General features: G+C 36.1%; 1 protein-coding gene across 6 annotated transcripts in view; it reads left to right on the top strand.

The window, feature by feature from the left end:
* tim (timeless) overlaps nt 1-17,500 on the top strand; it is a 251,784-nt gene that overhangs the window by 51,165 nt on the left and 183,119 nt on the right. For 4 of the 6 annotated variants that reach the window (XM_068353514.1, XM_068353513.1, XM_068353516.1 and 1 more), the window contains one exon: nt 14,729-14,889. In XM_068353514.1, coding sequence (XP_068209615.1) covers nt 14,814-14,889 — 76 coding nt within the window. In that variant the 5' untranslated portion in view covers nt 14,729-14,813. Of the gene's footprint in view, nt 1-14,728; nt 14,890-17,500 lie in introns of those variants that run through there. The other 2 variants (XM_068353519.1, XM_068353512.1) reach the window with 1 other exon arrangement.

Below are 17,500 nucleotides of genomic sequence, written 5' to 3'. Positions count from 1 at the left end.
ATATATAATTGTATATATATATATTATATATAATTGTATTTATATATATTATATATTATATATATTATATATGTATATATTATATATACTGTATATATATGTATATATATTATATATATACTGTATATATATGTATATACATGTCTATATTATATATATATATATATACTATATATGCATATGTATTATATATACTGTATATATATGTATATGTATATGTATATATGTATTATATATACTGTATGTATATGTGTATGTATATATGTATATGTATGTATATGTATATGTATATATATTTATATATGTATATATATGTATATATATGTATATATGTGTGTGTATATATACACACAAATGTGTGTATATATATATATATATATATAATAAATTTTTCACATTTAGACGTGTTTTTCATATTCAAATAAGCCATATATATTTTTGATACATTAATGTCTGGATTCTCTTAACGACCTCGGGATCAGAGCCCCAGGTGAAATCACACAAAGACAAGAGCTTGGGTCCGGCCGGGAATCGAACCCTGGTCGGCAAGCTTGTATAGACAGTGACTAAACCACTTGGCCAAGTGGTTTAGTCACTGTCTATACAAGCTTGCCGACTAGGGTTCGATTCCCGGCCGGACCCAAGCTCTTGTCTTTGTGTGATTTCACCTGGGGCTCTGATCCCGAGGTCGTTAAGAGAATCCAGACATTAATGTATCAAAAATATATATGGCTTATTTGAATATATATATATATATATATATATATGCACACAATTTATAAATACTATTACTTTTTAGTTTTATTTATCTAGGAATGACCGAATTTGAATTTGACTAATAATTTGAAAAATACCAAAATTTTGAATTATCAAGAAATTCGTCGTCGATACAACTAATCTTTTATTTTCATTTTTGTTTGGAGATGAGTTTTTTATTCCTTGCAATATTTACTTTTAGATTTACCCTCTTATTTCCCATTTTATTTAGACACCCACTTTCGGTCTTAGGCTGGTTTTTTTTTTTTTTTTTTTTTTTTTTTTCATGTTGATATCGCTTTCATACTATCTGCTTTCCACACCCACTGTACTGTATTATTCAAGAGCTCTTTATTTTTTTTCTACTGTTTCCTCATTTAGGATTATTTCAAGCTGAGATATTCGTATTAGTGATGCATAGTTGCTAGTCTTTTTTCGACCGTATTGTACTTATTTCATTTAATGCTTACGTTTATTTATTTCTTATTTTTTTTCCTGTTTCTTTTTCAACCTTTTACTTCTTATTACCTCTGCAACGAAGTTGGGAGGAGGTTATGTTTTCGCCTCGGTTTGTCCGTTTGTTTGTTTGTGAACAGCTTCCCGGACACAATTTTACTCATATAATAGTGAAACTATCAGTGATTAATTGTTATTTTGAGAAGTGGAAGTGGTTCAGTTTTGAAAGACCTAGTGTAGGTCAAAGGTCAAGGTCGATCGAATTTATTCTAACCTCAACCCTGAGTTCGCGTATGGTTGTTACACACTTTTATGTACGCCTACGGTCTAAATTGATTCTGGCAAAGGCAAGCTGGTTTCGAGAAATAAGTCCCGTGGTGGAGGTCTGCACTCTCAGAGTGCTTTTCTACATTGATCTTGCTGATAGGCTGAACTCTTCTATCTTCTTGAATAGTGGTGTAGCTCTTTCATTTTTGTATGTTGATCTAGCTCTTATTTCCTATTTAAACACATAAGCAATTGTTGTTTGCCCTTGTTTGTGGCTCAGCTCTTTTCTGATTACCCGGCGAAGGTTATGTTTTGATAGGTATTGTCTGTCTGTACGTTTGTGATTCTCATGACTCCAAAACTCTTTGACCGAATTTCATGAAATTTGGTGGAATAATTGGCCATGATTCTGGGAGAACTCTGTAAGTGATTGTGTTGAAGGTCAAGTTAACGATAATGTCAAAAACTTATTTTTGCTATATCGCGGTTATTATTTATCCGATTTGCATGAACATTATCAGTTTTCTTGCTGACAAAAGTGGCGGTGGGGGTATGCGCTCTTCCCAGTTCCCGTTCTATACTCAATTTTTTTTAATGAGGCGCATTAGCACCGACTCGCAGCGGTGTCCTTTTAGCTCGGAAAAGTTTCCTGCTATCTGATTGGTTAGAATTATTTTGTCCAACCAATCAGCGATCAGGAAACTTTTCCGGCTTTAAAAGGTCACCCCTGCGAGTCTGTGCAAATCTGCCTCACTTTAAAGAATTGATTTTTTTTTTTTTATAGTTGGTTCTGCTCCTATTCAAACTTAATTGTTTTTATATCCGTGAAATCCTTTCACTTTGGATTATTATTATTATTATTATTATTATTATTATTAGCCAAGCTACAACCCTAGTTGGAAAAGCTAGATGCTATAAGCCCAAGGGCTCCAATAGGGAAAAATAGCCCAGTGAGGAAAGGAAATAAGGAAATAAATAAATGATGGGAAAAAAAATAACAATAAATCATTCTAAAAACAGTAACAACGTCAAAATAGATATGTCATATATAAACTATTAACAACGTCAAAATAGATGTCATATATAAACTATTAATAACGTCAAAAATAGATATGTCATATATAAACTATTAATAACGTCAAAAATAGATATGTCATATATAAACTATAAAAAGACTCATGTCCGCCTGGTGAACATAAAAACATTTGCTCCAACTTTGAACTTTTGAAGTTCTACTGATTCAACTACTCGATCAGGAAGATCATTCTTATTATTTGATTTTCCTTCTGTCTCTTGCTCATTATGTGACTTGTTATTTTGCGAGAGGTGTATTCTAGGTCTATAAGATAACGATTAATATGCTTTCATGTGTACTTTCGCCTTACTGTAGGCCTATACTGTTACCTGTGTGTGTGTGCAATCCGCTCTAAGCTGCATCTTTGGCTATTAGCGGATTCAAAGGTATTACCGATCGCTTTGGTATATACCGTATTATTATTATTATTTTTATTATTATTAAAGATTGGAAAACTCTTATATTGAATGAGCCTAAAAGACAATTAACTATTTGAGTTGCGTTTTACAAAGGTCTAACACTTTCAAACAGGCGATAGTAAATAATACACAAATAAAGTGCCATAACAGATTGCCTTGTGACTTCATACATTATTTAGTACTAGTTTATGCGACCCGTCCAAAATGATGGCTAAATATTTAGATAAATATGAAAACACACGTGCACACAGATTCAACCCTCTCCTACCACGCCTCCTTTCCTATCTAACATATACAGTATATATATATATATATATATATGTGTGTGTGTGTATGTATATTATGTGTGTATATGTATGTATATAATGTGTGTATATATATGTATATATTATATGTGTATATATGTATATTTGTATATATATTGTATGTATATATGATATATATATACATATATATATATGTATATATATATGTATATACATATGTATATATATATATGTGAGAGAGAGAGAGAGAGAGAGAGAGAGAGAGAGAGAGAGACTTGCTCTTTATTATATAAGGGATATTAAAGGCTTTGTTTGAATAGACGGTTAAGAGTTCTTTGGTTTCTAGAAAAAATGTCAATTGGAAAATACTGGACAATGAAACAATGCCATAAAAGTTTAAAGGTCACTCATGAATGGCAGAAGCAAGGGATAGTTACAAAATGTCCAGAGAATAACTATATATACCTATGATCAGCGCCCTAGTCCCCTTTCCACCCAAGTTAGGACCAAGGAGGGCCAGGCGATGGTTGCTGATGGCTCAGTTGGTAGACCCATAGGCTCCCCGAAAGCCCAAATCCTTAGCACACAAGGAGGGTGAGTTAGTAGATACTATAAGAATCTATCGAGCTTGAGCGAGTCTCGAACCCCAGTCCAGCAGATCCAATAAGTTAACACAACCCAGAGATAGGTTTTAGTTTTTTTAAGACTCAAGGTTATCATTAATTGATTGATTTAAGGTTTTCTGGCTTCCTGACGTCTAAGGTCATTGACGCCTCAGGTCATTGACGTCTCAGGTCATTGACGCCTCAAGGTTATCATTAAAGAGTGTATTATTTTTTATATAACGCATTTTTTTGTTCGTCTATTTTGAGTTCTTACCCATTATTCTACGCCGCTCTTTTCCACGTTTATTATTACGTGCGTTTGACCATCGGTGGCAGACAAGCCGTTTATTACTGCTAATCAGGAACTAGGTCGATTGTGGGTTCCTATTAAAAAGACAAATCTCCCGTTACCCGCAATATCCTAATTCCTAATTCCGTCCTATTGGTGTGACATAATTCCCGACTTATGCCGATCACATCCCACTTAGTTGCGATGTAATTGCTGCCAGGAATTAATGTCACTCGATAAGTCGATTGACAAGAAAAGATACATTTCACGTCGTGATGCTGGAGTGCAATTAACCCGTCTTGTGTCACCTATTAGGTCTGGATTCGATTTCTCGTTATAGCACACGTCATGACACTAGTGACGTCACGGCTGCAAGTGACGTCACGTATTACATGATTTTGGCAAAGGGGAATTGCATTTATTGAGGCGAAGCTACTTCCCGGTATGTATCGTCCAATTGAATTTGTTAGCAAATGTGATAATGTTTGGGGGCCAGCAGCCCCCCCCCCCCTTCTCCCTGACCCCGGAGGATGTTGTGAATTGCGTAAGTCTGCTGTGGGTCTTGTTAGAAGGCGTCTGTCTCGTCTGTTGGTCTTTTCGTCATTTCCCTTCGTTTGATGTCATCGCTTAAGTCATCCTTATCTGTGGTTTCTTTTCCAATATTCGGAAGTTGTCTTTGTCTCAGACTTTTGTTTAAAATTACTTTTATTTGTGAGATCAAGTTTTACAAAAGCGGAAAAATAATAAGTTCATATTGTGCGTATTACGAGCAGTTTCGTTCGAGAACTTTTGATATTTAAATCGAGAACACATTTCTCTTATAAAGTTTAAAAAGCCAACTTAGTTTATGCTCCGTCGTCCCATTCCTTCCTTCGTCAGTTGAACTTCCAGGACAAAATTGCCTTTGATGCTGTTATATGATATTTCCTGGTCACTTCTGTCTCTTATATCTTCTTAGGGGCGTTAGTATCCCGTCATAATCTTCCTTTGAATATTGTAATGAATTGAGTGTGGCATCTGAGGTGTTTATTGCTTATGGCGCCATTATGCTATCCACATTCCTTCCCATACATATTTTATTACCATTCCTTTCATCATCTACATTGCTTTTCATTATTTTCTTAAATGGGACGTTTTTTCGCGCATGTTCTTGGTCTGTGGTGCTAGAAAACTACCAAGTTCTTGACTCCCCAAGTGTGTGCTGACACTGGAAAGATGCAAGCGTTTTGTGCGGAACAAAGAAGCTGAAAGGTCCCACTAAGTCTTTTTACATGCGACTACCACAGATCCAAGATAAACACCAAACTGGTGTTCCAATTTCATCTTGCATCTAGCTAGTACAGTGGTAACGTGTTTGCCTAGCACAGGCATGGCAACAGATCGATCCCCGCCCGGGACCTTTAGTTTTAAGCTGTTTACTGGGGTGGCCACTGCTGTGGTTGGGCACCAAAGTTGGGGTTGGGCTGACGTTCTGCTGAGTATCTATTCTGATGAATCTTGAACTGAAACCAGACACCTTTAACCTCTTATCTATCCTACACAATACACACACAGGTATAATTGGTAAGTTTTTCTGCCGTTGTCTTTACAGATACATTTGTTCCGAGTCTAAACAAGTGTATCTGTAAGGACAAAGGCGTTTCATTGAAGCATTTATTGTTTGTGAAATTCACAATGTCTGATGATGATGATGATGGTGATGATACACACACAGACACACGCACATCATATATATCAGTGCATATATATATATATATATATATACTATATATATATATATATACTGTATATATTATATATATATACTGTATATATATATATTATATATATATATATATATATATATGTTAGTATATGTGCAGGGATCTAAGATTATGAAAAACGACATAAATTAATTTATCGAAAAGTGTTGATGGATATTAACAAAGCTGACGCATATCTATTTATCTATTGATAAAGCGATTAGGGTAATCATTATCTCCTTCACCTCCCGGAATTTTGTTTTCTTCACGAGCAGCATAAGGTCACGTGGAGTCGAAGGCTATGCAGGTGGTATAGTGACCATGAGAGAGAGAGAGAGAGAGAGAGAGAGAGAGAGAGAACGTTTTTTCTTTCTAGATCGACATGTCGGTGAATGTTACCGGAGTAATCTTGAATCTTATATTTATATGTAATTTTCTTGGAAATTAATAATAATAATAATAATAATATCAGGATTTTTTGGAAGCATTTGTTGTCAATAACTTGAATTGGCTGTTACGGGATAGTGCCTCCAGTGCTCCTCACTCGGCAACGCTGTAGGCGTTACTTAGGGATGTTTGTACGGTCTCTTTGACTCTAGTTGAACTAACCTTATATCCTTTTACCTTAGTTCCGTTCTCGCTTCCTTCTTTTCATCTTCTATCAAACCTCGTCTAACTTTTACCTTGGAGGAAAAATAAATCCTTCTAGGTTTTCACCTTAGATGAACTTTGGTGCTTAATGGTATCAAAGGCTAGGCCTAGTACCCGGATATTTAGCCCGAATCGATAAATCTAATCAAATCTAGCTTTATTAATTCAAACTATGTTGATTCAAGCGTTTCAAGAGCGCGTTGATACGTGGCCACCGAGAATGGCTCTAACAGTGGCGTCTGTTGATTCCCCTAGGCCTAGACCAAACTGTAGACGAGACTTTGATGTCTTCAGTGACAGGATTAATAGAGTACTCTACTCATTGAGTACTCTATTAATCCTGCCCAGGGATAAGTGCAAGGAAATGTGGTCATCCGAATCGGAAGGAGGTTAAGAATCGCCTGAGAAACAAAGGCTAAAGTATAAGTTTACTTTGGAATTCGATGTACAGGGTTAATGCGATGAGAAAGATCAGAGAGCAAATTGTGAGCCCAAAGAATGGTGAAATAAATACGGGGGACTCAATGAATCGAATTAATGATGAACATAATGGTTAGGGATTTGGAAAGAAACTTGCCCAGTTGAGAAAATTGATTTTAAATTTCGGCCTTCATGCTGTTGCCTCTTACGTGGTTGTGTTGAAGTGGAATTGTCTGATATCGATTGGAAAACGGTATAGCACAGTTTATTGCAACAGTTTGCACTCTCTCTCTCTCTCTCTCTCTCTCTCTCTCTCTCTCTCTTCTGCATGTGCACCGTGCAACGGTGACTCCTTTCATATCAGAGAAACTGCACGTGACTATGAAAATATCACTTGAAAACCACCTTTAGTTTCTCATGGCAAAACCCAAGGTCTTGGTATGAAATTTGATTAATGGAATATTCGGATTTTTATATTTGCCTCCTAAATTTCACGAGAGAGAGAGAGAGAGAGAGAGAGAGAAGGAGAGAGAGAGAGAGAGAGAGAGAGAGGAGAGAGAGAGAGAGAGAGAAATTCTACCGTCTGTTCTCGTGCAAACCTTTCATATCGAAAGAGGGTTGAAATGGTTTACTCTGACGATACTGCCATCGAGAACATGTGTTAATACGTGCACGCTTCTCTCTCTCTCTCTCTCTCTCTCTCTCTCTCTCCCTCTCCCTCTCTCTCTCTCCTCTCTCTCTCTCCTCTCTCTCTCTCTCTCTTGGAACGATTCAGTCTTGCATGATTGTTTGCAGATGTTTTGGTTTGGTTCCTTGACCAATGATTTCAAGTCAACCTAGGATCTTTCAGTACTATAAGGTTGATATTTTAATGTTCTAATTGGCACACTCGCTACCTCGAGCTTATTTGCTTGTTGGTAGGAATAAGGTTCATGTCTATTAGTTTCTTGTTTGTATTTGTTCTCAAACTATGGTAGTATGCAAATGACTGTTAGAGTGTTTAGTTATTTTGTGTTTATAGAACTGACCTGGAGAAAATACAGCTTTACGATAGTGCCGTTTGCAGCCTCTTTAATCTCGATGCTCTCTGGAGGGGGTCAGTAAGTTGCCATAGGACATTGCACACCTCTTTTGCCTATATAGTATTGTTACCTCTCACACGGGTTTCATTTTCACTGATTAAAAGGATGTGCTGACCCTGACCTGAAGTTTTGTATTGCAGGATTCTACCGGGCCCAAGACTTGTGTCCTTTTGGTTGTTCTTCCTAGGTTGTAAGCAAGAAAACGGGGTATTTGGTTGAAGCTAAAATATCCTCTTCCAATATCGGTTCTCTTCTCCACCGTTTAGATTCGCATGCGATAATGTCACGCATATGTTGCCATGACCCATTTATTTTGGAGTTTGCATGATCGCCCTCTTTTTGCAAAGGCTGTGCTACGCTGGTTAGTACTAGGGCTGCATGCCATGCACAGCGTGGCGTCCTTGATTGGCCGAAATATCTATTCATGGGCACCCCGCTGTCTGTCCCGTCACTATTAAATTCGCAACTTCCTTCTTCCTGCGTCTTGTCGTGCAAGTTAATGATCGATGTTCAAAGCCCTTTCTTCTTCGTTGTAATGTTTCTGTTATTTTGTATCTGTCTATTGGTTCTCTTCATCCTCGTTTGGTTAACTTTACATCTTATCTTCTTTTATTTTTTTTTCTGCCTTTGGATAATTTTGCAGTAGTATAATAGTCAATATTACTAAATAAAATAAAATTAAGGATATGGTGATTTTAAGCGCTCTTCGCGTCCGTTTTGTTCTTAGCCCTCCCCCTTCTCTCTCTCTCTCTCTCTCTCTCTCTCTCTCTCTCTCTCTCTCTCTCTCTCTCTCTCTCTCCGGAAGTAAAGTATGACAATCACGTTGCGGCCTTGAGGTAGTGTTTTCTGTAATTGTTGGTGTATGGTAGTCGACTAACCCTTCATGATCCCTCCCCCCCCCCCCCCCCCCCCCGCCCTGTCGCTAACCTCGTTTCACCGTCGAATAATGAATACTTCCATTGCCTTATAATCAAATATAACCTGCTTCCGATACCTTTATCCTGGCAGGGCAGCGGTTTCTTTACATTCATCGGTCTTCTGTTTCCATTTTATAAATAATAGTCTTTTATTTGTGGAAGGAAAGCATCATCGACTAAAACCGTTATAGAATCCTTCGGCGAGAGGCTCAATGTGCGAAGGGAACCTCGCATGCGCGCGTGTGTCTGTCGGTTTGTTTGTTTGAAGCAGCCCCACGTTTAATGTTACTAAGCCGACAGCTTGAGGGACCCAAATCTTTTGTTACTCAACAGGCGATTTTTTGGGGGGAGTGGGAATTTTTACGAGATAAGAAATATGAATAATCCGCAATGATAGATTTCATACCGTGTCCTGTTTGCCTTTTAAACACATTTTGGGACAAGAGCTCGTGCTTGCACAAGGACGAATAATTAACAAGCGCTTAGCAAAAGAAAAAATGTTAGTAAATTAATGTTACAAGGACACTTAGGGATAAGCATTAAACTTTTGCTTATGGCTTTATATAGATGTTTACCTTTCGATTTTGAACGTTTTTCGTAAGTGATTTTGGCTTTCATTTTATCATATTAATGATTTTCAGTTGTCCTTTAAATTTTGGGAGGATTTAAGGATGAAGTTGGATAAAATATATGAAATTAATGGAAACTAGATTTAGCTCTATCGTCCTAAGCATGCCATTTAAAAGGTCCAGATTTTACGAAACCTTAGCGTACTAGCCGAACACGTGAGTTTGGGAGCTTCTTAATGGGTGAGGCCCGGTGGGCGGAGCCAAATCGTGGTGTCGTAACGCAAGAGGCGGAGTCATTTACTCACACCGAGTAGGATGAATTAATAATGCTTAACGAATTTTGTAATTATGAATTATTTTGTATGAAAAAACTATGGAATGCTAAAGTATAAATTTATCGTTTTGTATGTTTACGTTAAATAACACTTATTAGTCTTTACAAAATATCATGTGTTGTATAAGCCCCTCCCCCTTTTTACAGAAGACGTGCCAAGCCTCGTGATACATCGATAAACCATGTGAAACTTTGCTCACGTGTCTCGTAACACGATTATTCCATGTGTTCTTATGATAGATAGCCCAAAATTATTGGAACTTTCATAACGTTGGGGTTTCATAGCCATTTTGTAACTGGCTGGTATTAATGGGTTACCTTACGAAGGGTAGAATTTGAATTGCGAGTTTTATAATTAAGTGGAACATTTTGGCCTCAGACTTGGCCTACTTTCCTAGTTTCCACTCCTTGGGAAGTTGGGGACTGCTCAAAAGATTCATCAGTAATGTGAGATTGGCTGTTCGTGATATGTAATGAAGGCCAGCGTCTCTCTCTCTCTCTCTCTCTCTCTCTCTCTCTCTAAGGTGCATAGATATGTACGCGCGCGCGTGTGTAGGTATTTTGGGAAGTCCCTTTGGCCTAGCGTGTATGTCGATCTTGGTGAATCATTTTATTATAATACAAACCGGTTTTTCAGGTATAAGACGTCGATCAACTTCAAGTCTAAGTTGAGTGATAAAATTTGTATAACCATTCTATGATGCTATATCTTCAATGGAGCGCCAAATGACTAGCAATGTGTTGTTACAAGTTAGCCATTATGATTATGTTACCAATTGATAAAACTTTTTAGCTAAAGGACTTTCTGCTGGGTACAGTGCAGCATCAAAAAGTTGAAGAATTGTGGTCATTGTTGAGTAACCATAAATTTAAAACCGGTTGATTTTGCATTGTGAGTTGTGTACCACTGGGTTATTATTATTATTATTATTATTATTATTATTATCGAAGCTACAACTCTGGTTGGAAAAGCAGAATGCTACAAGCACAAGGGTTCTAACAGCGATAATAGCCCTGGGAGGAAAGGAGATAGGGAAATGATTGCTCTAAAAGATAAAACAATGAAATATTAGAATAAAATACATTAAGAACAGTAATATAAAAATATATATTTCATATATAAACTAAAAACACTTAGAAAACAAGAGAGAAATGAAAATAGCCCAGACTATTCGGTGTATGTGTAAGCAATGGAAAATTAACCGTGACTAGAGAGAAGGATCCATTGTATTATTGTCTGGCCAGTCGATGGACCCAATAACACTTTAGTGGTAGTATCTGAACAGGTAACTGGTGCCCTGGTCGACCTACTACCTATTAAAGGCAATCTCCCAATATTGCCTTGGTTATGAGAAGGACATGTTTTGAGGGTTTTGTCATGCAGTGGACTAGTTACGGCTAATGATATATATATATATATATATATATATGATAAATTTTGCACATTTTTACGTGTTTTTCATATTCAAATAAGCCATATATATTTTTGATATATTAATGTCTGGATTCTCTTAACAACCTCGGGATCACAGACCCAGGCGAAATCTCACAAAGACAAGAGCTTGGCTCCGGCCGGGAATCGAACCCTGGTCGGCAAGCTTATATAGACAGTGACTAACCCACTTGGCCAAGTGGGTTAGTCACTGTCTATATAAGCTTGCCGACCAGGGTTCGATTCCCGGCCGGAGCCAAGCTCTTGTCTTTGTGAGATTTCGCCTGGGTCTGTGATCCCGAGGTTGTTAAGAGAATCCAGACATTAATATATCAAAAATATATATGGCTTATTTGAATATATATATATATATATATAGAGAGAGAGAGAGAGAGAGAGAGAGAGAGAGAGAGAGAGAGAGAGCGGGCTCTCTCTCTCTCTCTCTCTCTCTCTCTCTCTCAACACGATATTTAGGCAAGTTATTCTTTTTGACTGTATCAATCATGATCTTTTAAAAGAACATTTCCAGGCATACCAAAGCAGTTCAAGTTCTTAATCTACTTTTAATTTGTATAGTTTTTAATTTTCAAAATAAAGTCCTATAAGGCCTAAAATATATATGAAATATCGTATATTTTTTTTTTTTTTAAATTTCAGTGTACGGCACTAGCTGAAGCCTCTGGTGGATGAAGTCAAAAATTCTCATAAGAGATATCCTTTCTGGCTCCTGGCTGCATAGAACATGTTATGCTACTCAAATATTCTCATACTTCAGTTTCAAAGTATATTGGTTTATACACGTTCTTATGTTGTTGTCCTTTGTTTTACACATACATACACAAACACACACACACACACACACACATATATATATATATATATATATATATGAGAGAGAGGGAGGGAGAGATTGATAGAGATTAAATAAGTATATCGTCTTTTTGAGCCATAGAATATAGCCATGGTCTAATGTTAAGAAATAGTTGTCTCAAGTGTTTTCTTGCTTGGAGTCTTTGTCATGCATGATCACAAGAGAAGTAAAGAAAATAATGGAAATGAACTCTGTATTAAACCAAAACCAAGACTTCATCTATATCTTTCCTGTTCATCCTACATAAAAAGAAATGTTCTTAATGACTTTTTCAGAAGAAAAAGTAGTTTTGGGGTTGATTAAGCCTAGTACAGTTGGCTTCATTAATTGCGGTACACTTCATGGGAAGCTAAGGAGATCAATGTACCGGAATTAATGAAGCCAACTGTACCTTTGATTTTGAAAAAATTACACTTGAGTTTGTCGGAGGAAAAAAAAAAGAAAAAAAAAGAATAAATTTTTAATGCTGAATGTGTCTTCATAAGAAATTTCCTTCGTATCCTTTTCAGACTTAGTCTCGGATAATTTTTTATTTCTTCCGAGTTTTTTATTATTTATTTCTCTTTATTCAGTTTTGAATCTTCTCTTTTCACTGAATTTCTTCCTTTATTTTCCTCAATTCATCTATTTTTTCTTCCTTTTCCCAAACAGTATTTCTCATCCTCATAGTTTTTCCTATTATTCGTCCTAAATTCCGTCCATCGCTCAAAGATGTCGAGTACCTCCTGGTCTGGAGTGTATGTAAAAGTAATTCGATGCACACAAATGCCCATAATGTACTTGACCTTGTACAAGGGCTGTAAGTAGTGAACAGGGTTTAAACTTTTAAGGTAATTACCTTAGTTTCAAGGTAATTTTAAGGTAATGATATTTGTAAGGTAATTTCGGTTTTCAGGTAATCTATGGTAAAAAACAGCAGCACCTAAGGTAATAGTTTCATAATTCTGACCGTCCTTTACATTCAGATCTTCCTGTACAATTCCATCCTATTCGTAATACTAGGCAGACAGTTAATTCAAATAGTCAGGCCTTCTCCATCATGAGGCTCAACGCTACACAGAATTCTAGAAGTTTAATTCCAGCTGTGACTAAGTTGTGGAATTGACCTTCCCAATCGAGTAGTTGAATCAGTAGAACTTCAAAAGTTCAAAGTTGCAGCAAATTTTTTTATTTTGAACAGGCTGACATAAGTCTTTTTATAGTTTATATATGACATATCTGTTTTGACGTTTTTACTGTTTTTAGAATGAGTTATTGTTAATTTGTTTTCATTATTTATTTATATCCTTATTTTCTTTCCTCACTGGGCTATTTTTCCCTGTTGGAGCCCTTGGGCTTATAGCATCTTGCTTTTCCAACTGGGGTTGTAGCTTGGCTAGTAATAATAATAATAATAATAATAATAATAATAATAATAATAATAATGTGCAAGTTTAAAACCTGGTAGTGAAGAATTACTCAAAGGCTGGTAGAGAATATGTGAAATTACACTGGTGCTTTTTTAGTTATTACAAGAAGGTTTTTTTTTTATGCTTGATTTGCTCATTGGGTTTGATTTTATCACAGGAAAAAAAAAAAAAAACTAAAAGATATTTAGCAAAGGTTTTCAGAAGCTATTGGAAGTCAGTCCAAATGTTTTGTTTTTAGCTTAAATTTTTTAAACATATTTATTTACTAATTGCTATTATTATTATTACTTGCTAAGCTACAACCCTAGTTGAAAAAGCAGGATGCCATAAGCCCAGGGGCTACAACAGGGAAAATAGCCCAGTGAGGAAAGGAAACAAGGAAAAATAATATATTTCAAGAGGAACATTAGAATAAATATCTCCTTTATAAACTCTAAAAACTAGCAAAACAAGAGGAAGAGAAATAAGATAGAATAGTGTGCCAGAGCGTACCTTCAAGCAAAAGAACTTTAACCCAAGACAGTAGAAGACCAAGATACAGAGGCTATGGCACTACCCAAGACTAGAAAACAATGGTTTGATTTTGCAGTGTCCTTCCCCTAGAAGAGCTGCTTACCGTAGCTAAAGAGTCTCTTCTACCCTTAGCAAGAGGAAAGTGGCCACTGAGCAATATGAAGGAATATCTTCCTGCTTTTGGTAGTTGAACATACCAATTTGATCAAATTTTCTTTTAATTCCCCGCCAATGCCCATATTTGAAATTTTAAAGAGATACGGTAACTCGTGGTCGTTGTACGTTCTCAAAACGTCTATAAATCACAGCAACCAATTCACTTCGACCAGATCAATTGTTACCTTTCGCTATTTGTTTCCGGGTTCATTCATATCCTAAGTAGGCTACTTATGCATTTGCAAATTTCAGTCTGAGCTTCTTTGGACTAGATGATTTCAACGGCTCATTGTTACAGGCACTCAATACATTGCGAAACTCGCTTGTTTATGGGCAGAGGGAATTTTGTCGTTGATTATGAGTTTAGACTAAATAACGTTTTGTCCTAAATAGATTAATTATTGTTAATAACGATCGTTATTATGTCTTTTTTATTATTGATATTTTTTAAACTTTTCTTGCCATATTCTAATATCCCTTAATCGCTTTCTGTTTACAGAACTCTGTATTATGTGCAACAATAGTGGGGAAAATGTTTATGTATGCCGGGCATGCAATTACTCTAAAGCGAGCAGGAACAGCTGATGTCTGATATTCCAAAATCTCGGAAGAAGAAGAGAGTTCGTTTTAGTTTGGATTCGTCAGATTCAGAGAAAAAAGGTGAGTTTTTATATGGATTAGTTCATGTAATTGAATGTTATTAGTATGTGCTTTAAACAGTTTGCTGGTGTATATTTTGATTATTTCGATTGATGGTGTTTGTTTGTTTCACACTCCGGAAGGAAATGCTTGGAAATGATTGTGTAATTTAATTGATAATGTTGGTTGATTTATCGCCACTAGAAATGGGTTCTTTTGCGAAGTCGGAAGGCCCCTCTGCTATTACAGTACTGAACTTTTTATGAAAAAGCCAACCGTACCGCCACACCCGCTGTAGAATTTATGATTTATCATTAGAAAAAGGGTTGTCGATTAATGCTAATTTTCTAAATGTATAAAATAATTTAATGTGAATTTTAGACATGAGTGTCATGGATGTAACGATTATTGTGAAGGATATAAGGCAATGCCATGGAAAAAAATAGGATTATTTTTATAAAGCATTTGCATAACGTGGTTTTAAATCGTCTTTCATAAGATATAGGAAATATACTTGTTGTGTTCTCTTGGTCCAAAATTATTAGAACAAGGAAAGGATTTTCAAAATTAGTTATGTCTGTCAAATATAGTAGCTTTCTCTCTCTCTCTCTCTCTCTCTCTCTCTCTCTCTCTCTCAATAAGTATTATTCGAGGCAGATGTGTGCGAATGCTCCGCAGACATACAGGTGAATGAAACGCTGTGACCTGGTTTCTCCAGCGAGTTCTACAATAGATGGCGATGAGATCTAGCAGAGGCACCTCCTCGTGTCTTGTCCATGCGTCCACCAGGTGTCACTTATTACGAAACTTAGGGACTTTTTCTATGGACCTAAGTCTTCGTCTTACATTTTCTTCGGTATCCATGAAACGTCTGGAATCTTTTCAAGCTGTTCAGTTTTCTGCAAGATGTTATATTATTTTTTTTATGGGTACTTTTGTGCACTGTTAAAATAACAGTAATTTTAACCGGAAATTCTACGTAAAAATATACTGTTCTCAGCCGTATTTCAGTAAGATACAGGCGACCGTAATTTTACCTTACTTTGTTATAATCTTTTGCTGGTTAGTGACGGTAAAATCAATCCTTAACGTCACTATATCAGTTTTTAAAAAGGTAAAAATCCTGAAATAAATGTTGCCAGCCATTTACCGTTTTTTTAATTCATATTTTTAATAGTATGAAGTGAAGAGGGCATTTAGAAATTGAGAAATAATGGACAAATATCAATAGCCATTGTTTCAGAAACTGGGATAAGAGACTATCTGAGCAAGTATATCTGACCCCTTCTTTTCTCTGCCATTGTCCTTCATCTTTCTTCTCCCATCTCTGGGGTCTACGCCGTTGTTTTTGTTTGACACAAAGTCAGCAACAGACTTTATTCTGTCTTGTAAGAAAATCGGTTTTCAAAGAGTTTTTATAAATTTGTTTTCTACAGTTGGTCGAATACTGTTCTATCTATCACTGTCCCCATTACTTCGATTTGGATGGACTGCCACACTGTCAAAAATTTGCATTAAAAACGGTAAATGCCTGGCAACATTTATTCCAGGATTTTACCGATTTAAAAACGGATTTATTAACGCAAAGGAGTGATATTACGGTCACCCACCTGTAAAAGATAATACCAAAGTAGGATAAAATTACGGTCGCCTGTATTATACTGAAATACGGCTTAGAACAGTGTATTTTTATGGAGAATTTCAGATTGAAATTACGGTTTTTTAACAATGCAGAGAACTTGTGAAGTATTCTTGGAAAAAAGGAAGCTGATGTAGAGAGAGAGAGAGAGAGAGAGAGAGAGAGAGAGAGAGAGAGAGCAGTAGAGTTTCATCTTGAAGGACAAAAATTCCGTTACTTGAATCTGGATGGAAAAGAAGAAGTGAATAATTTGTTCTGGAATGTTCATACATCCATTACTTCGACTTGGAATAAAATTTTGCTGCATCAATCGAGGAGGACAGTAATAGCTCATCTCTCCTATTAGAAATAAAAGTAGATTTTTTATTTTTATTTGAAAAGACAAGGGTCTATTTGTTTACTTTTGGAGTGAGAAGAGAAATATCCTCGAATTGGAATGACTTAAGAGGCAATACTTCGATGGGATATGCATAGTGCACCCTTGTTTTTACGTAAAGTGACAAGAGACTCACTTTTTCGATTTTGAATATAAGAACAGTACTTTAATCTGTAACGATAAGGAAATAAAGTCGCCAGTTATGATTGCCAAGAGAATCATTATTTCATTTCGAAACTTAAAGAAAATGACAACCGAAGCAGTTCAAGAATGCAGCACAGATTTCGTCACTGAAAAAAAACCCGAAATTTTAATCGGATGCTTATAAAAATATACTGTTTCAGCCGTATGTCAGTAAAATGAAGGCGACCGTAATTTTATCATATTGTTCTTATATTTTACAGGTTGGTGATCCTAATATAACTCCTTTACGTCATAATATCCGTTTTTAAAACGTTAAAAATTCTATTGCCAGGCATTTACCGTGTTTTAATGCAAATTTATAACTATATAGGCTACTAGAGTACAAGAGTCTCTTGGTTGCTTTCCTTTTATCTGCAGTGCAAGATGTATTGCACTTCCTTCTAAATAGGTTGTTGTGGCCTGATTGGTAACGT

This window comes from Palaemon carinicauda, chromosome 30 (genome assembly GCF_036898095.1).
Source record: "Palaemon carinicauda isolate YSFRI2023 chromosome 30, ASM3689809v2, whole genome shotgun sequence".
NCBI classification, from domain to species: Eukaryota; Metazoa; Arthropoda; class Malacostraca; order Decapoda; family Palaemonidae; genus Palaemon; species Palaemon carinicauda.
This window is presented reverse-complemented; position numbering and strand designations above follow the sequence as displayed.